General features: G+C 41.9%; 1 protein-coding gene across 7 annotated transcripts in view; it reads right to left on the minus strand.

Moving 5' to 3' along the window:
* LOC310712528 (phospholipase A2 inhibitor gamma subunit B-like) overlaps positions 1–11,753 on the minus strand; it is a 29,953-nt gene extending 18,200 nt beyond the window's left edge. Inside the window, exons 1-5 of one of the 7 annotated variants that reach the window (XR_014528899.1) lie at positions 9,921–10,061; positions 9,169–9,289; positions 8,333–8,479; positions 4,024–4,155; positions 3,283–3,708 (exon numbers count right to left, since the gene is read on the minus strand). Coding sequence is in view for 1 of the 7 variants with exons in the window: in XM_083515681.1 (XP_083371807.1) it covers positions 9,524–9,680 (157 nt within the window). In the remaining 6 variants the exon portion in view is untranslated. Of the gene's footprint in view, positions 1–3,282; positions 3,709–4,023; positions 4,156–8,332; positions 8,480–9,168; positions 9,290–9,523; positions 9,814–9,864; positions 10,062–11,731 lie in introns of those variants that run through there. The other 6 variants (XR_014528897.1, XR_014528898.1, XR_014528900.1 and 3 more) reach the window with 6 other exon arrangements.
* Positions 11,754–17,459: the final 5,706 nt, after the last annotated feature.

Consider the following 17,459-nt stretch of genomic DNA (forward strand, 5'->3'; position numbering starts at 1 on the left):
TACTCATTAGAAGCATTTGTCCAAGGAAAGGAATGGGTGACATATTTTACAGAAATATATGGCCCCTGTCCTGACCTACCCCCACATGTTTACTATACTCAGTTATCAGAACTGCCAGAATGGCCAGACGTCACGCCCAATCAGATTAAGAGGCTAATCGCAAGCCAACTAGCTAATAAAGCTCCAGGAGAAGACATGATCCCAATGGAGATCTATAAGATAAGACCTGATTTCTGGTCACCCATTTTTGCAAAATTGTTTTCATAGATTAACAGCTCAGCTCATATATCTGAAGGGTGGCAGTTGAGTATAATTGCCCCAATATATAAAAAGGGCGATAAGAAAAACCCTGCCAATAAGAGACCCATTAGTTTGTTAGATGTAGCCTCCAAACTATGTCAGGCTCCTTCTTGGGAGACTAGAAGAATGGGCAGATACAAATAAGATGATATCTGAAGTCCAGGCAGGTTTCCAAAGAGGGAAATCCACATTGGACCAGTGCTTTGTGCTGAACTTTCTGCTATGTAAATACATCCATAATTTGAAGCAAAAATTATATGTTGCTTTCATCGATCTAAAGTCAACTTTTGATATGGTCCCAAGACACGCATTGTGGCAAAAATTGGAAAGACTCTTCAGCTTTCTAGAATGATTAAGACACTCATATCACCTGCCTCCTCTTGGTCCAGCTTCCTCCAGGAAAGAGCCTCGGAAGAATAGACATATTATGGGTATCAAAGTCAACAGTATCTGTTCTAAGAACACTGAAATGCAACTGAGAACTTTATCAGATCATAATCTAATATTTACTATTATGAAAGGCCAACCAAATACCACTTTTAGATGGAAGCTGAATGACAGCTTGTTAGAAAGCTGTCTTCAGTCCAGAGAGACCGGTAATAAGCAACCCCTCCATCCTGAGAAGAGCACACTAATCTTCTGGCATCCCATCACAGAAGAAAGAGACAGTCCGTAGTCTACTCACTACTTTATTAAGACTATACACACAGCTCTTACAAGCATGACTGCTTTCCTCAGCAGCAAACACAAGAGTCTATGACTCGACTCACACTTCAACTCAGAAGTTAAAGTAACTCTCCGGTTACAGGAGAACTAGCAGAGACTTCCTGTCTCACGCTCAGAGACATCACATGATGTCAGCAATGTAGCTGCTCTTCGCAGCTGGTGAGATATAAAAATCCCAACAACCTCTTCCCCCCTTTTCTTCCTAATGTAACACTAATGTCTCAACAAATGAAACGGATCTGTAGAAAATGTAACTTGAAAAAAGAGACATTGTACATACTTTTGTAAACCAAGAAATGTTTAATAAAAAATACATGAAAAAAAGAATGTATTAGGCTTGATTTTTGTGTGTTCTGCATTTGTGAGTCTCTCCCTCCTACATTGCATTCCATGTCTCCTTATCTACCCCTGAAAGTGGTACAAATGGCAGAATGTTTTAGCACAAGACTATATATCAGCGACCCTAGAAGTTTTCTGAGACCCAGGAAGAGGATTTTATGATGTTCTTCCCTCACTGAATGCTAAGTTGCCAGGGTAATGCTGGACATCCAAAACCTAAAATGGTCAAATGGTCTGGGAGCAGTGAGGCCACTCCAAGGTGATTGGAGGGGTGAAGATACCAGTATGGAGCCATAAATGTGTTATTTCTCCAGACCTCTAACCTTTCCTGATGTATGTGAAGATGTTTTATGACTCTTTGTTGGCTGTTTGAGAACTACTATATAAGCTTTTGTTCTGAGGTGCCTTGGGGCAGACCTTCTCAACTGGCACCTTGAGTTGAGTGAGCTCTGTCCTGTTGCAATAGCTATACTAAATGCTGGGTCCTTAAATCTGGATGCCAGACTTGAAAATAGTTCCCTTGGTTCTGTGGTCTATTCAAAAGGTGGTTGTTCCTCACCTGGGTAATGAACAAGGTGGTGTAGAGGTGAATAGCTATAATAAATGCTGGATCCTTAAATATTGATGCTGGACTTGAGAATTGTTTCCTTGGTTCTGTGGTTTATTCAAAAGGTGGTGGTTCCTCACCTGGGTAACGGACAAGGTAGTGTAGGGGTGCATCATTACCACAACACTGATCCTGGCCTGACTGCACTGGCTACCAATTAGTTTCTGGGCTCAATTCAAAGTGATGGTTTTGACCTCTAAAGCCTTAAAAAAGGACTGCAACTTTCCATATGAACCCACTCAGATCTTGAGATGATCTTCTGAGGCCCTTCTTCACTTGTCTCATCCTCAAGAGGTCTGGAGCCTGGCAATACAAAAAAGGGCCTTTTCTGCAGTAATTCTCCACTTGTGGAATGCTTGCAAGGGAGGTTTGCTTGTGGTCTTCATTATATGCCTTTAGGCACCAGGTAAAAATGTTCCTCTTTAACCAAGCCTTTGTTTGATTGGCATCCTATGCCCTTTTAAAATGTGTTGGGGGAGTTATTGGGTTGTTTTTGTGAACCGCCCTGAGACCTCTGGATATAGGGTGGTAAATAAATTTTAACAACAATTACTTAGAGACCTTCAAGTACCAAGCAACTAACATGTCTAAATAAGAAGGTGATGGTGATGAAGAAGACGAAGATGGTGACGGAGGAGGGACACTATCACAATCACTATCACAAGAAATCTTGTGATACAGTGAAACTGTAATTCGTTAAGGAACAATTTGTAGCACATCCCATGTCATACTTGCCATGTGTTTTAGACCCATCTGTGATAGAGAAGAAATAAATAACTACATCTGCAAAAATTCTCATCAGTTCTCTCCTTTCTGAAATCTAGATGATGTTTACTAACTTATTTTTTGGCCAAATGGGTGATGGAGGAGGGACACTATCAGAATGGCACTCTCCCTGCCCCCTCCATCATGATTCCCAGCATCTGGAAGTCCCAATTTAGATTCTCATTTTTAAAAGAAACAAAGAGAATTATCTAAGCTTCAAGAGGCAATTAGATAACAACATTATACCATTATCCTCCTCATGATGAGGAAGTGAGGAAATCTACAAATTGAGTCATTGTTCATGTTATTACTGTTTCGCAAAGGAAACTGTGAACAGATACCTCAATCCCCTTCCATTGAATTTTATGCTGCTGATTCTCAGGGAAATCTGTAAAATTGGCCTGGGCTTCCAGAAACATAATGCAATTAGTTATTAGTAATTTTATTAACTAATAATTATCCATTTGTTCCTTCTAAAGACTCTGTCCTTCACTGCCACCACTGCCAAATATTGTAAATTTGATAAATTCAGAAACACAGCACAATTTTATTTGCCACACCAGTTTATTTTGATTATGAAGGAAGGAAAAAATAACCCATAAACCATATCATGAGACATAGCTCCCAAGCCCCACATTTCTCTATGCCCTGCATCCCATTCAGCCTCCACCAAATGCCAGATAAAAGACACAGGAGTCCTCTGAAATCCAGAAACTCTGCAAAGCCACCATCAAAGAGGCAATCTCCACCTCTACCGATGCTGCAAGTGGTGGGATCCAAAATGATGAAGACATTCTTCTCTCCTAACTATCCTTCATTGTTGAGCTTCTTTCCAGAAGGCAGAGTATCACCGCATCGTGCTTTGGTTATAGTACCTGAAAGGTAGTCATTGTACGGTGATGTCCTAGCCAACTCACAAAAAGTTGGGGTGGCACAGCCGCTATAAAGCTTATCAGGAACCGAACTGTCATCTGGTAAAGAGAAAGAGGCATGGTCACATGTGTATTTTTTTGTTATTATGCAAGAAAGGCTTAATCCACATTCTGGGATGGGGAGACAGAGAGAGAGAGAGAGGCTCAATATTGCATTCTGGATCACCGCTCCATAGGCTCAACTATATACTGCATAATACTGTAATATGTTCAGGGGGGAAAACCCTGCCCTTCCCCACAAAACATGAAATCTTTTTTCTGGCAGGAAGTTGCAAACAGAATAAGAGAGCAACCAACCCACCCTGGCAAGCTGTGTTTCTAATCTCCCTCACATTTGTGGGCAGTGATACTTACTGTGAACAAGGACAAACTCAAAGCATCGAGTCTCATCACCACGACATCTAAGATATCTCAACTTTAGACAATCTTCTGGGCCAGAAGCATGATAGGACGGACACCTTAGCCCATTGAGAAGATATCCTGGCCCTGCCAAAAGCAATCCATACAATAAATACATGGATTCAGCTCATATATCTCCATAAAAAATTCCAAGGCCTTGGTTCTACAATGCTGCCAGAGGGTTGCATTAATCAAGCAGACAATGCAGATCTGGTTATTACCTTGGGTTGAGGAGAGAGAAGCCAGACAGGGTTCAGGTGGTAGGCCACCCACTTGTGAGCCAGGCTCAGCCCTGGTAGGCATATGTTCCAACATTTATTGAGAGGATATTGGGACATCTCCTGCCCCCACCCTCTCACAAACACATGGATATGGCCGGGAAAACCCAGACGTTTGGCAGCCCTACATTATGTTGTTTGTTACTTTGTTACTATGTTGTAAACTATGCTGTCACCTATTGCTGAAGGGTATACACATATATATCTAGATATAGATATATACATTTTTAAAATAGTAAATACAGCTTGTTATTATTATTATTATTATTATTATTATTATTATTATTATTATTATTTGTATTCAATACATTTATATATGTTTTATATACCACAATACAGTCTCAAAGTGGTTTGCCAATTAAAAATGTGTGTGTGTGTGTGTGTATGAAACTGTGAAACTACAATAAAATAAAAAGCAATTTTACACATAACTACAATGCAATGCAATAAAGCAATCAAATCTCAAAAGAAATAAAAATAAGATATATTTAGATTCAGGGATCCTTTCCCTCTCTTCAGAGACCCTTTTGCCAAGACATCTCCCAACTCACTACACATTACACTGAAATTATGGCCCTACATTCACACAAATAATAAAATACCTGCTACTCAGTCACTATCACTGATCCCATTCTGTTTCACAAATGCACACAATCTGCCCAGTCACTCCAGCATCTCTTACTCAAGTCACCATCCCCTATCACCTGTCACTCCTTCCACACAACAAAAATGTACTTCAAAAACCGAAGAAAGAAAGAAATGGTTCACTTACTGAACCGTATAAAACAATAATACAAATTGCCACCCATTAGTCACACATATATTCTTGACAACAATTTCGCTACTTCCCAGGTCACAGTCTCCCTTTCCAGACTCTAGTTGGGCTAGTAGGGAGCAAGGAAGAAATGTATTGTGTGTCCAGGCGGAGACCCCCCCTCTCCCCTAGGAGACAGGCCCAGAGCAATGAATCATACACGTCAACATTTATTATGATCAAAATGGCCACAACTTTATCCACAGTTTCACATGTAGGAAACTTTGGCTTAGGCATTGGGCATGTATCCCTCTCAGCCCCCCAGCCAGGGAACTGAGGCACAGCAGAGTTAATTGGATCAGAGGGGGCATTGTAAAATGCATCTTTACATAGCCAGCCCCCACTTCTCCACACAATTTTGGGAAGTTCACCGACAACCTACCAGTGTATGGCCAGTGATCCCCTTCACACAAGTCCTGAACCCTGAAAACGCCATCGCAAGGAGGGGTGAGTCACCACCCCCCACCCCTAGAATGATGACTAAAGGTTTCTGTCCAAGGCCTAAAACTGCCAATGTTGTGATAATTCCTACGGGGAAGGTGAAACCTGCGGAGCAGGGACAATTCCTTCCTGGCTCTTCAACAGCAACCATCATAAGACAATAGCAACACCCATAAACCTGGAAGGAAAATGGTTAAACTGCCACAGAAGGAAGAGATCTAAACACTGGTTAAGAAAGTGAAATATTTAGGGGTTAACATGACTGCTAAGAACATGAATTTATTTAAGGATAACTATGAAAAATGTTGGACCGAAGTGAAAAAGGACTTAGAAATATGGTCAAATTTGAAGTTATCACTGTTAGGCCGAATTGCTGCAATAAAAATGAACGTATTGCCAAGGGTGCTGTTTCTGTTTCAAACATTGCAAATTTTGGACAAAATGGACTGTTTCAAGAATTGGCAGAGAGACATCTCTAGATTTGTCTGGCAGGGCAAGAAGCCTCGAATAAAATTTAATATATTAACAGATGCTAAAGAAAGAGGTGGATTTGCCCTGCCAGACCTTAAACTTTATTATGAATCAGCCGCTTTTTGTTGGCTGAGAGAATGGATGCTTCTTGAAAACACTGATGTGTTGGATTTGGAAGGCTTTAACAATGTATTTGGTTGGCATGCATATTTGTGGTATGATAAGGTTAAAGCACACAAAGCGTTTAAAAACCATATTGTCAGAAAAGCACTGTTTAATGTCTGGATAAGATATAAGGACTTGCTAGAAAATAAAACTCCAAGATGGCTGTCACCAATGGAAGCAAAGGCTCAGAAAAAACTCAATATGGAGGCCAAATGGCCGAAGTATTGGGAAATTCTGGAACAAGAGGGAGACAGATTAAAACTGCAGAGTTTTGAAAAATTAAAAAACAGAGTGCGAGACTGGCTCCATTATTATCAAATAAGGGAGGCATATAATTTGGACAAAAAGCTAGGCTTCCAGGTGGAAAAATCAAAATTGGAAACAGAATTGTTAGACCCCAAAGTTAAGAATCTGTCAAGAATGTATAACTTGCTGTTGAAATGGAATACTCAGGATGAAACGGTGAAATCTGCCATGATTAAATGGGCACAAGATGTTGGACATAACATTATGATGGCTGACTGGGAACAGTTATGGACCACAGGTATGAAGTTTACGGCATGTAATGCCTTAAAAGAGAATTTAATGAAAATGATTTACAGGTGGTACATGACACCAGTCAAGCTTGCAAAAATTTACCATTTGCCCGATAATAAATGCTGGAAATGTAATGAGACTGAAGGTACATTTTTTCACCTTTGGTGGACATGCCCAAGGATTAAGAATTTCTGGGAGATGATTTATAATGAAATGAAAAAGGTATTTAAATATACCTTCCTGAAGAAACCAGAGGCCTTTCTCCTGGGCATGGTTGGCCAATTGGTGCCAAAGAAGGATAGAACTTTTTTTTATGTATGCCACAACAGCAGCAAGAATACTTACCGCAAAGCATTGGAAGACACAAGAACTACCCACCCGGGAAGAATGGCAGATGAAGCTGATGGACTACATGGAATTGGCGGAAATGACTGGCAGAATCCGAGACCAGGGAGAAGAGTGGGTGGAAGAAGATTGGAAAAAATGTAAAGTATATTTACAGAAATATTGCAAAATTAATGAATGTTAGAAGGATGCTGGAATGAAGTTATATGGCTTTAGCAGAAATGTTATAAAGAATTAAGCAAAAACAGATTGTTAATGAGCCAAAGTGGAAAATTTAAGGTTAGATTGTGTTAAGATAAATTATAGAACAAAAATTGAGAAAGATGGAAAGGACTTGCTGAAATAGCTAATTGAGCAAGAATACAAAAAAGGGAGGTGTGAGGAGGTCGATGAAACAAGTAAATGAAAGGTAAAGATATGGAAATATTGGATGTGTTTTTAAATGTTTTTGTTTTTCTTGTTGTTTTGCTGTATTGTTTTTTGTTTTTATTTTTATTTTTGATGTATTGTAAGGTATTGTTTTGTTCTGTTTAATTATTTATTGTTACTTTTTTCTTTTTTCTGTAACTATTAAAACTTTAATAAATATTATTTTTTTAAAAACAAAAACAAAAGGAAGAGATCTAAGAGAGGGTTGGGTGGGTGAAGCTCCGGAACGGACTGTGCGTCCCACGCTGGCTCCGCCCCACTTATAAAACCCCAGAGCAGACCGGAATTAAATTTTCTCACTGGCGGTCCGTTCACTTGGCCCGGCCCTAAGTGACACCACAGATTGGCTGGTTTAAATAGGGGTTTGGCAGGAAGCCTGACGGTCCGTGACTATTGGAAGGCAGGCCAGCTCAGGCCAACTGGCTTCTCTCTAGGGAGATCGGGAGTGCTGCGCACTGGTCCGCAAATGGCACCCACTGTCAGATGTTTTAGTGGTTATGCATCTCTCTATCGTTCCCCAATCCCCCAATGAATGAAGAATCACCCAGGGGTCATTTGAAGCTCTTTGTCAATAAGTGCTTCAGACAGGACACTTGCTTCCCCCTTGAGACACAGATGGTGATGCTGATTCTAATCATTTACCATGTAAACTAGGAAGATGGTTATTGCACTGGAACAGTATCATTTGTCTATGAGCAACCAATGGGGAAATGGGAAACCTCAATGCTATTCATGCTCAGGGATACATAGAGATATATAAATCTAAAAGAATGCAGCTACTTACAGTCAATCTGTCTTGCGTTGCAAAAGTCATCTTGGCAGCAGTCGATGTTACTCTTTAAGTAACCTTTAAATATGGAGAAGCTGTAATTCGTTGAGGGACAATTTGTAGCACATCCGATTTTAAAATTGGATACTACTGGAGACCCATCTGTAAGTGAGAATTGGAAAGACTAAATCTGCAAAAATTCAAATCACATCTCTCCTTACTGAAATCTAGATGATTTTTTTAACCTTTTTTTTTTTTTTTTGTCAAATGGGTGACTGGGTCATTTCATTAGGAATCAACCAATGAGTACAACATATTTTCTTCTCCAAAACCATGTAAATATTCTAGGATATTTCCTTTAAAAATTGCACATAAATGGGTCAAGGCAGACTTGTTTTTGCTAAGGGCTCCAAACAGGCTAATCTACCATCCATCTCTCCCTAATAATCAGTTAGTTGTTTCAGAGGCCCACTCAAGAATATGCCATATACTATATTTTTAAGAGGCAGAAAAAGAATATATTACTATGCTATGCATTTTTGTGTTTTTATACTGTAAACCGCCCTGTGATCCTCGGATGAAGGGTGGTATAGAAATTAAATAAATAAATAAGATGGTAAGAAAAACTGGCAACCCTGGAAAAAGAGAAGGCTAGTATGGAGGTGGTGAATGTTCACTTCACAGGCCAAGTTTGTAGGAGAAAATAAAATACAATGAAAGGATTAAAGGCAATAAGAAAAGTACAATTAAAAATCACACAGCATTTAGCACATCAGTTGATAACTGTTGCAACAAGAAAATGTCTTGGGGGGTGGGAATTGGGGACTGCAGAGCTCCCAAACTCAACATACCTACTGCTTCTTTGCCTCAATTTGCAAACTATATCAGGTTGGTTAATTCACTTAACTCATGATGCTCCAGCAACTTTACGTTCCTGTTTATCATTATGGCCTGTCACTCAAGTACAAGTCTCTATAGAGTTGAAAATCACCCACTGAAAACAGCCAGAATGATTACAAAGCACTACCACCCACCCACAGCTCAGATAGCTTTTCCAGAAGGATCTAGTGGTTGATGCATGTAACCTTCTAAGAGGAAATGTTCTGTTCATGTTGGCTTTTTTTTAAAGAGAGAGATTTGTGTGAAATGTCAGAGTGTGCCTGTCAGGGTTTGAGGAAGTATGGTATTATAATATTGCAGACCTACTTGCCATGACATTGCTTGAGCCCATGGTGCCCAGCGTGTGTATCTGTGAGCACCGGAGGGCAGGGCAGACTGGGAGAGGGATGCGGAAGATGAAGGAGCCCACCACAGCACCCCAGTAGCCCCACATACTGAGGGAGAAATGAGCTCCAACAGCCATACAAGGCACAGTGGCAGATGGAGTTCGTTCCTCCCTCGGCTGCAATATCACCACCTCTCCAACGCTTCTGCTCCCAAGTAATGGACCGGCTGCTGCTGCCACCCACACTCCAGCCCCAAAGGTGAGCCCGGTGGTGGGTTCCCTCAATGCGGGAGTTATAGTGGCAGTACATGGTGGCACCCACTTGAAAAAATGTGCCCAGGGCAATGTCCCCCCCCCCCACGCTACATCACTGCCTACTTGGCAGCAGCTGCTTTGGAGACAGAGAGAAGATGACTTTGAATCTTGCTTCAAAGGGCTGGGTTCAGGTCATTTAATTCTGGTTGGTCAAGGAAACAGCAGACCCCGATAGGCTTATGTTTCTTATCAGTTGGTATTTAACTGTCAGTGAGGAATTATCATACATGGCAGTTGGGAATATCAGTTGAGGAGGGAGGCGTGAGGCAAAGGCCAGAGAATATTCACAGAAAGCATGTTAACAGTAATCGGCTGCCCTGTCTAAAGTCCATAGCTGACAAATTACGCACTCTATTAAGTTACAGAGGAAGGGCCCTAACTCACTAGTAGATCATTTGCATTGGATGCCTAAGGTCCCAGATTCAATGACTAACATCTCCAGGTATGGAAGGGGGAAATTACCAATAGACAGTAGACACCTCATTCCTATTGGTTTAGACAATATAAAGATGGACCAAGGGTTTGAGTCTGCAGGAGGTAGCTTCCGCTTTCTGTCTTCGTGTGAGCAGGTATTATATCACCGAAACAATGCAATTACTATTTGCATAGATTAGTGCTATCACACTCCCAGTTATGCCACTTTCTTGGCACTCTCTAAATGTTATATAATGTGACTCTAAGCAACAAAACTCTTGCACACATGCACAAAGAAAATACAGAGGTGTGTTACAGCACTATGTTGCATGCAAGTAAATAACAATGTGTGTTGTCGTGGTGTGTGGCAGTGGAGGGGTTCCAAAGAAAGGCTCTAATACGTTTTGTGTTGGCCAACAGCAACACAACAGCCCTGCAGCACAGCCAGTAGATCCTTAATCTCCAGTAGTTGCTGTCACCACACTCTCACTTACTCTTGCAGTCCCAGTTGGGAGAAAACTTGGAGTACACTAAAGCAATCACTTTTTCAAAGGTTTGAAGCCAGCACCACAACACTCCTCTGATTGCCCTGCATCTTTGTGGTTTGTCTCAAAGTGTAGTGGCACCCCATACTCTTTCTGAGTCTCCAAGGACTCAGAAGAGTGTGCTGGTCACCTACATCTCTTATCCTAAACTCACAGTAGGTTCTAGTCATGTGTGGATTCTAAAACCCCGAAATTGAAAGACATGTACACTTCAGCAGTCAATTTAAGAAACCTACTAGGAATTAAGGTAAAAGGGAAACATGCAGAAAGTCAAGGCAGAATACAAAATAAACCCAAGCACTGTGGCTCTAAACTAAACCAATCTTAACCAAAGCACATCACTTGTTGTTCAGGTTTACTCACAAAGAATCATCAATTTTTAGAAGATTCCATCTTGGAACCACAGTGCTGGAAAGGCAACTGGATCCCCTGCTGTTGGAAGGGGAACAAACTGCAAGAAGCAGCCCAGTTTTTTAAAGACCCACTCCTCTCTTATGGGAATGAAGAAGCCTTGGCTATTTCTGATCAAGTTTCTCTGGTCCCTCAAATAGGCCCTTTAAGTATCCTCTTTGCTAAGAAGAGGCTTGACTCAGAATTGATGTGCAGCTCAGGCTCTTTCTTCACAGCATGTTTCCTGGCAGAATTTCTTGGGCCCAAGAAAGAGAAATCTTCCAGATGTACTCAAATCCCTTGAAGAAAGCAAGACCATTATACGTCAACACACTCCACAGGGTCTTCTGGGGAGAATCACAGGCCTGATTCATGTGTACACTCACCTCAATTCATCTCCAGTTCTTTGGTTGTCCAGCACTTAATTACTCACCTGAATGCATGACAGGTCATCCCTAGATACTCCAGGGACCAAATGGTGGACCCACACACCCAATTTTAATTAAACAGAAAAGACATACTCACTTAAAAAGCCATCAAAATGATGTTGAAAGCAAAAGCCGTCGTCAATGTTGCAAAAATCAAGGTCATCTTCGGCACAGAATAGATTTGCCACTTCTGTGAGGAGAGATGAAGAAACATTCAGTGGCACCACAAAGTTGCTCATTCCATGAGAAACGGCATCTACATTCACGGTTAGAAATATGACCATGAGCTAAACTTTTGCTGGATATAATCCAACAAACGAAATAGGAGCAGCTTTCATCAACTCAGGATCCACTTGCAATAGTGGGTCATGTGGGATGAAAGCAACCAAAATGCTAACTAATGCTCAAAAGGTCTGTAGAACTCTGTAATGTCATATGTTTGAGACAGTTATGTCAGGTGGTACAGCAGCGGCCCTTATTAACCATCTTCTGTATGAGAGCAGCCTCAGTTTGTCTCTAACAGTATTTATGTTAGAAACAAATCTATATAAAATGTATTATCAACATTTTCCTGCATTGTACATATTAATCTGAAAGTGCAAGCACACAAAATAAAAGTTATTTCTTATTTAAAGTGTCTTGTTCAGCTTTTAGAGGAGGGAAAAGGGAACTCCTTAAAGGGTCAAATGACCCTTTATCATACAGCAATCTTATTGGTTTTCAGGATCCACAAGCAGTGGTGGGTTGGAAGATGCATGTACACATATACACACCTTCCCCCCATTTCTCACACCCAAACATACCCACTCACAGTGATAGACTAAGAAATAGCTTTATGGTGATTCATGCATCCCCACACCAAAGCAATGGCATCTCCTTCCCCCATTGCAGCACATTCCACCTTACCTCTCCCTGTTGCCCAGATAATTGACTGGGTGGTTCCCCCTTCTTCCCTGCACCAGTCAGATGGGCATTAAGTTGTACAGTGCAATTTCAAAAGTCCCATCACACACTGCTGCACACAGCCCACATTATTGGTGCTGGGAAGTGTGCTACCACCAGCCCAGAGCATGAGCAGAGCATGAGGACAATGGGGAGAAAGGTGCACCAGGAAAGGCTTCCCCATCCACCTTCATCACAATCAAATGTGTGCTCATCTGCCCTGCTAAATACCTGCTTGGCCAACTGAGCGAAGCACAGTTACTGAAACAGGACAAGGGGTCAATCCGCAGGTATGTGACATAGACAACCGATTGCAGCTGACATGAGGTCCATAAGCCATGAATTGCTCACTTGTGCTGGAAGTAATGGGGAGGTGGCCCAGTCTCATGAGAAGTGTAACAAGCCCAAACAGAGCAACCACATCAGCACAGGAAGCACTATAAAATCAAGCACTAACAGGCAGTGCCGTTGCTGGGAGGGAAGACTAGCCAAGTTCTTTGCCCTTGGTGAAGCCTCCAGAGGCTCCATTGCGGCTCTCAGCCTCTGTGTGTATGTGTGTGCAAATGCATGTGGGGTGTGTGTGCAAAACTGGGGGTTTGACCTGGGTGAAATAAAGCCTAGTTTCGCCCCTGCTACCAGAGATTCCTTTCTATTTTGATTCCCAGATGCTCTTGGTCTTATCCAATCTTTTCAGCATATTTTTTCCCCCTTCAATGAACCTATCTCAGTCTCTCTAGCTTAGTCCACCCCACATCCCCTCCCAGGTAGTGAAAAGAAGAATCCAGGATTTCAGCTTCTGACTCACCTGGGAGAAACAGGGCCAGGAGAAGGCAGGTACTGAGGAAAGCCTTCATAGCGCTGAAGAGATCAAAAGCTTAGAAAGACTCAGAACAAGCCAGCAGGTGATTTGTGGAGGAAGAGGCTGATGTGGGGGAATTTATAGGCCAAAGCAGGGAGGCCTGGGAGTAGAGGTGGGAAGAACTGGTCCAGTGAGGGGCGGGAAATGATGAAATTAGAAATTGCATAGAGTGTTTTCTTGGAACACAAATTTCAGTGCTGAAATTAATAAAATGTGGGTTTTTTTAGAATGACATGATCTTCTGCCAACTGCCTCTTCAATTAAGAAACAACTCTTCAATTAAGAAACAATGATAGATCTCCTTTGGATGTAATATCACCAAATGACCTTCCAGTCCTTCTCCACCCCAATTTCCCCACAAAGTATGAGGAAAGTCTCTAGAGTCAGCCAACTTGGCACGTTCAGTTTTGTAATATACAATCCTTTTACAGAATGTATCCTGCAAAACAAAACAGCTGAATTTTTAAACCCCACAAATTAAAAGCTGCTTGAGAATGTTTTAAACAATTAGAAACTTGGAGCAGGGAAACAATAGCAGAACCGCCCCCTCCCCCGGCCGCCGCCGCCAAGCCCTGCCCAAAGAGTTCATTCACATGAGTCTGGTCCCACCTCATAGGTCAGCTGGCAATGGCCTTACAAAGGGAACAGACCCTGCAGTCCTCTCCACAGTCAAATGTCCAGTCCTCACTGCAGCAGGAGTTTTTATAGCTGGAGTGCAAGGGCCTGGGCCCTGCCCTGTAGGCCAGATGGTGAAGGCCTTGCGAGGGGCAGGCCCTTCAGTCCTCACCACAGCTGATGGTAAGTGACCAGTCAAGTGACAGTCAAGTGAGATGCAGAAGGCTTTACACAGTCAACCATTTTGTTTCAGACATAACATGAAGAGAACAACCAATATGGTTTTGTAGTAAATTCGCTGCATTTTGGCCTGGAACTGAACCAGTGGTACACAGCTTGAATTGTTCCAAGAAAGGCTAGTGCTTCAGGCATGCATTCAGCGGCATCATTTGCACATCAGTTGAGTGTTTGACAACCGCAAGCTGAAGCACTGTTTCTGTATTTTCGCTTGTGCGCTGCTGTATTTTCCAGCCATATTTGCCCATTATCATAGGCTTGAGTTCTATTCCTCACAGAAAGCAATAGTATCTTTCAGTGGGACTTCATTGCTGCCTCTCTGGATTGGCTGGGAGAAGTAGGCAGGAGCATATTGGCAGAAGAGGAAGCAGACGGAGGAAGAAGTGCCATGGTATTTTATGTAGTATTACACAAAAATGTAAATTCTAATCTTCACACAATATATGCAAACATTTTCCGATGTCCAGGTAAATTTCTGGCTCCACTCCTTTGGCTCCCAGGTTCTTGTTTGATCCCAAGCACAGATATGATGTACCACCTGCAATCCCGTCCCCTGGGCCCTTTGGAGAGGCATGCAGGGGCTGATTTGGCCCCCATGCCAAATGTTCTTCAACCCTGAAATAGATTACAAAAGGGCTCCATATCTTCTCTCTTTTGGCTTCCTTTTTTCAACCAAAAGAGCAGACTTCTGATTTTAGACCAAATTGTCAAACCACATTTCTTCAAGAAGTACATTATAAATCCACTCCTCTTCAGAAGGTACACCGGGTGAGCAGCATTTTGAAGCAATTAAGATTTTGGCTGATGTTAGATTTCCCATGAACTTCAACTGACAGAGCTTAAATGAACCTGCTGAACGAGGCCCTGCTCTCACAATGGCCAAACAGATTCCTATGCAGAGCCTAAAAGCAGGACTTGACAACAACACTACTTTCCCAACTTCTGATTGTTTTGTATATTGTTTATTCTATCAATGTTTAATTTTATCAATATTTAATTGTTGTCCATGCTTTTCTTCTTTGTTTTTTATGGTTAATATTTTTGTCTGTAAACCATCTTGAGACCCATCAGGGGACAAGACAATAAATAAATATATTGTTATGAGATTTTTTGGGGGGGGGGGGTGGGAGGAAGGGTGTTCTAAGATGTATGCCAGAGCCATCTATTCCCTGGATCCAGTAAGTGTTAAAGGTTAATCAGCCCTCCTAATTCGTGGAATAGTCAAACCATGTTCCTGGTGAGCTGATGGGGTATTAAGGAGCTCTGTGCAAGACAGAAAATGTGTGGAGCTCCCTCCCTCAAGAAACAAAGCCAGAGGTGAGAGCAGAGTTTTGCGGTGATGCAAGCAAGATGTTAAAGCAGCAAGGTAAGAGAAGACAGAGAGATAAAGCAATTTTGATGTCTTTCACAGTGTCCCATTGTGCCAGAAGGGGAAAGCTGTCTGCAGACAAATGCCAGCTTCCTTGTCCTGAAGTGAAATGAGTGCTGCATCCCATAGTCACCTTTGACTAAACTTAACCATCCGGGGGTCCTTTCCCTCTTACCTTTTACCTGTGTCAGAGACAAAGGCATGATGATTATGGACTGCATGTTTTCCTAGGACTCCTAGGATTTAAGGCACATAGTTGAAATCCGTTGCTGGAACACCTGTCTCCCCCTCACAATAAATTTCATACCACTAACTCTTAGTGAAATATGGCAAAATTGCTTGAGGTTCCAGAAACCTAATCCAATTTTTGTGCTCAGCTTTGAATTCTTGTGTAACCTGTGGGGACTCATTTCCCCAGGGTGGTGAAACTGAGGCTGGCACAGATTAGGAGGGACGTGTCCTTGGAGTTCTTGGGAGGGGAAAGAAATTTAATTTGCTTTCAGCACTGTGCTTTAAATTCTGGTATAGTGCAGTTAGAATTCTAGCAGTTCACTGTGCTGAACCTGTTGTCCCTGGGTGCTGGCAAAGTGCTCCTTGTCGTGGCCTATACTTTCCTCCAACTAAGCCTTTTCGTGCTTCCCTGTTTGGCCCACTGCTCTTCCTGACTCGTCAGCTTTCCAGAATGTTTAAGATACTCCTGATCACCTGCCTCCTCTTGGTCCAGCTTCCTCCAGGAAAGAGCCTTGGAAGAATAGACATGTTATGGGTATCAAAGTCCACAGTATCTGGTTTTAAGAACACTGAAATACAACTGAGAACTTTATCAGATCAAAATTTGATATTTAGTATTATTAAAGGCCAACAAAATACCACTTTTAGATGGAAGCTGAATGACAGCTTGTTAGAAAGACTGGGATAATGCAAAGGGGATTTTAATGTTTGACTGACTTCTTTGAGTTAAATATAGAGAAACGTACAGATTTAAATACAGTATGGGATGCTAGGAATATGATTATTAGAGGCTCCTTCATGCAGCAAAGTGCGTGTCAAAAAAGGTGAAAGATCAAAAGACATATTAAAAGAAATAGCAAACTGTGAAAAGTCTTTAATTGACAAGCATGATGGTAATAAAATATTACAAACTATTAAACTATCATTGTTATTAAGCCAAGAGATGGAACAAGGGGGTTCTAAGATGTATGCCAGACCCATATATTCCCTGGATCCAGTAAGTGTTAAAAGTTAGTCAATTGCGTGTTGAGTCCCACAATGCCACCCACCAAAAATTCACACTTCACACATCAATTTTTGTTTAAGGTTTTTGGCATAATTTTGGCCACAACTTTATTCAAATTACAAAAAATGTGAGTGGTTGCTTAGGCATTGGTTATGACTATTTGTCCTTGCCCTCAAGGACAGAGCTGGCCCTTCCGGACACCAGCGGAAGCCAGCGTGGGAAACAAGTATTGGGTGAGGAAATGAAGCTGGGCAACAGTCCCTCACTTCTCACCCTCATGTTCCTGTGGGGCTTGCACGGCCCAAGTCTGACGCCGGGGACAAGGATGAAAAGAATGGCAAGCCCCTGGATTCCTTTAACGGAATTCCCTTTTCGCATCATTTGGAGGGATAGGCACTTACCCCTCCAAGCACCAATTTAACCAATGCCTAACCGCCAACCTTACAAGTTGTGACGATTTGCTATGCAGTAGGCAAAAACCAAATGGCATCAGCCAAATGGCAAAATTCCTACCAGGCCCCCGCTCCAAGGCGGATGACCCCATGACAGGCATAGCAAGGTCAAGC

This window comes from Podarcis liolepis (assembly GCF_965112155.1).
Source record: "Podarcis liolepis genome assembly, chromosome: 7".
NCBI classification, from domain to species: Eukaryota; Metazoa; Chordata; class Lepidosauria; order Squamata; family Lacertidae; genus Podarcis; species Podarcis liolepis.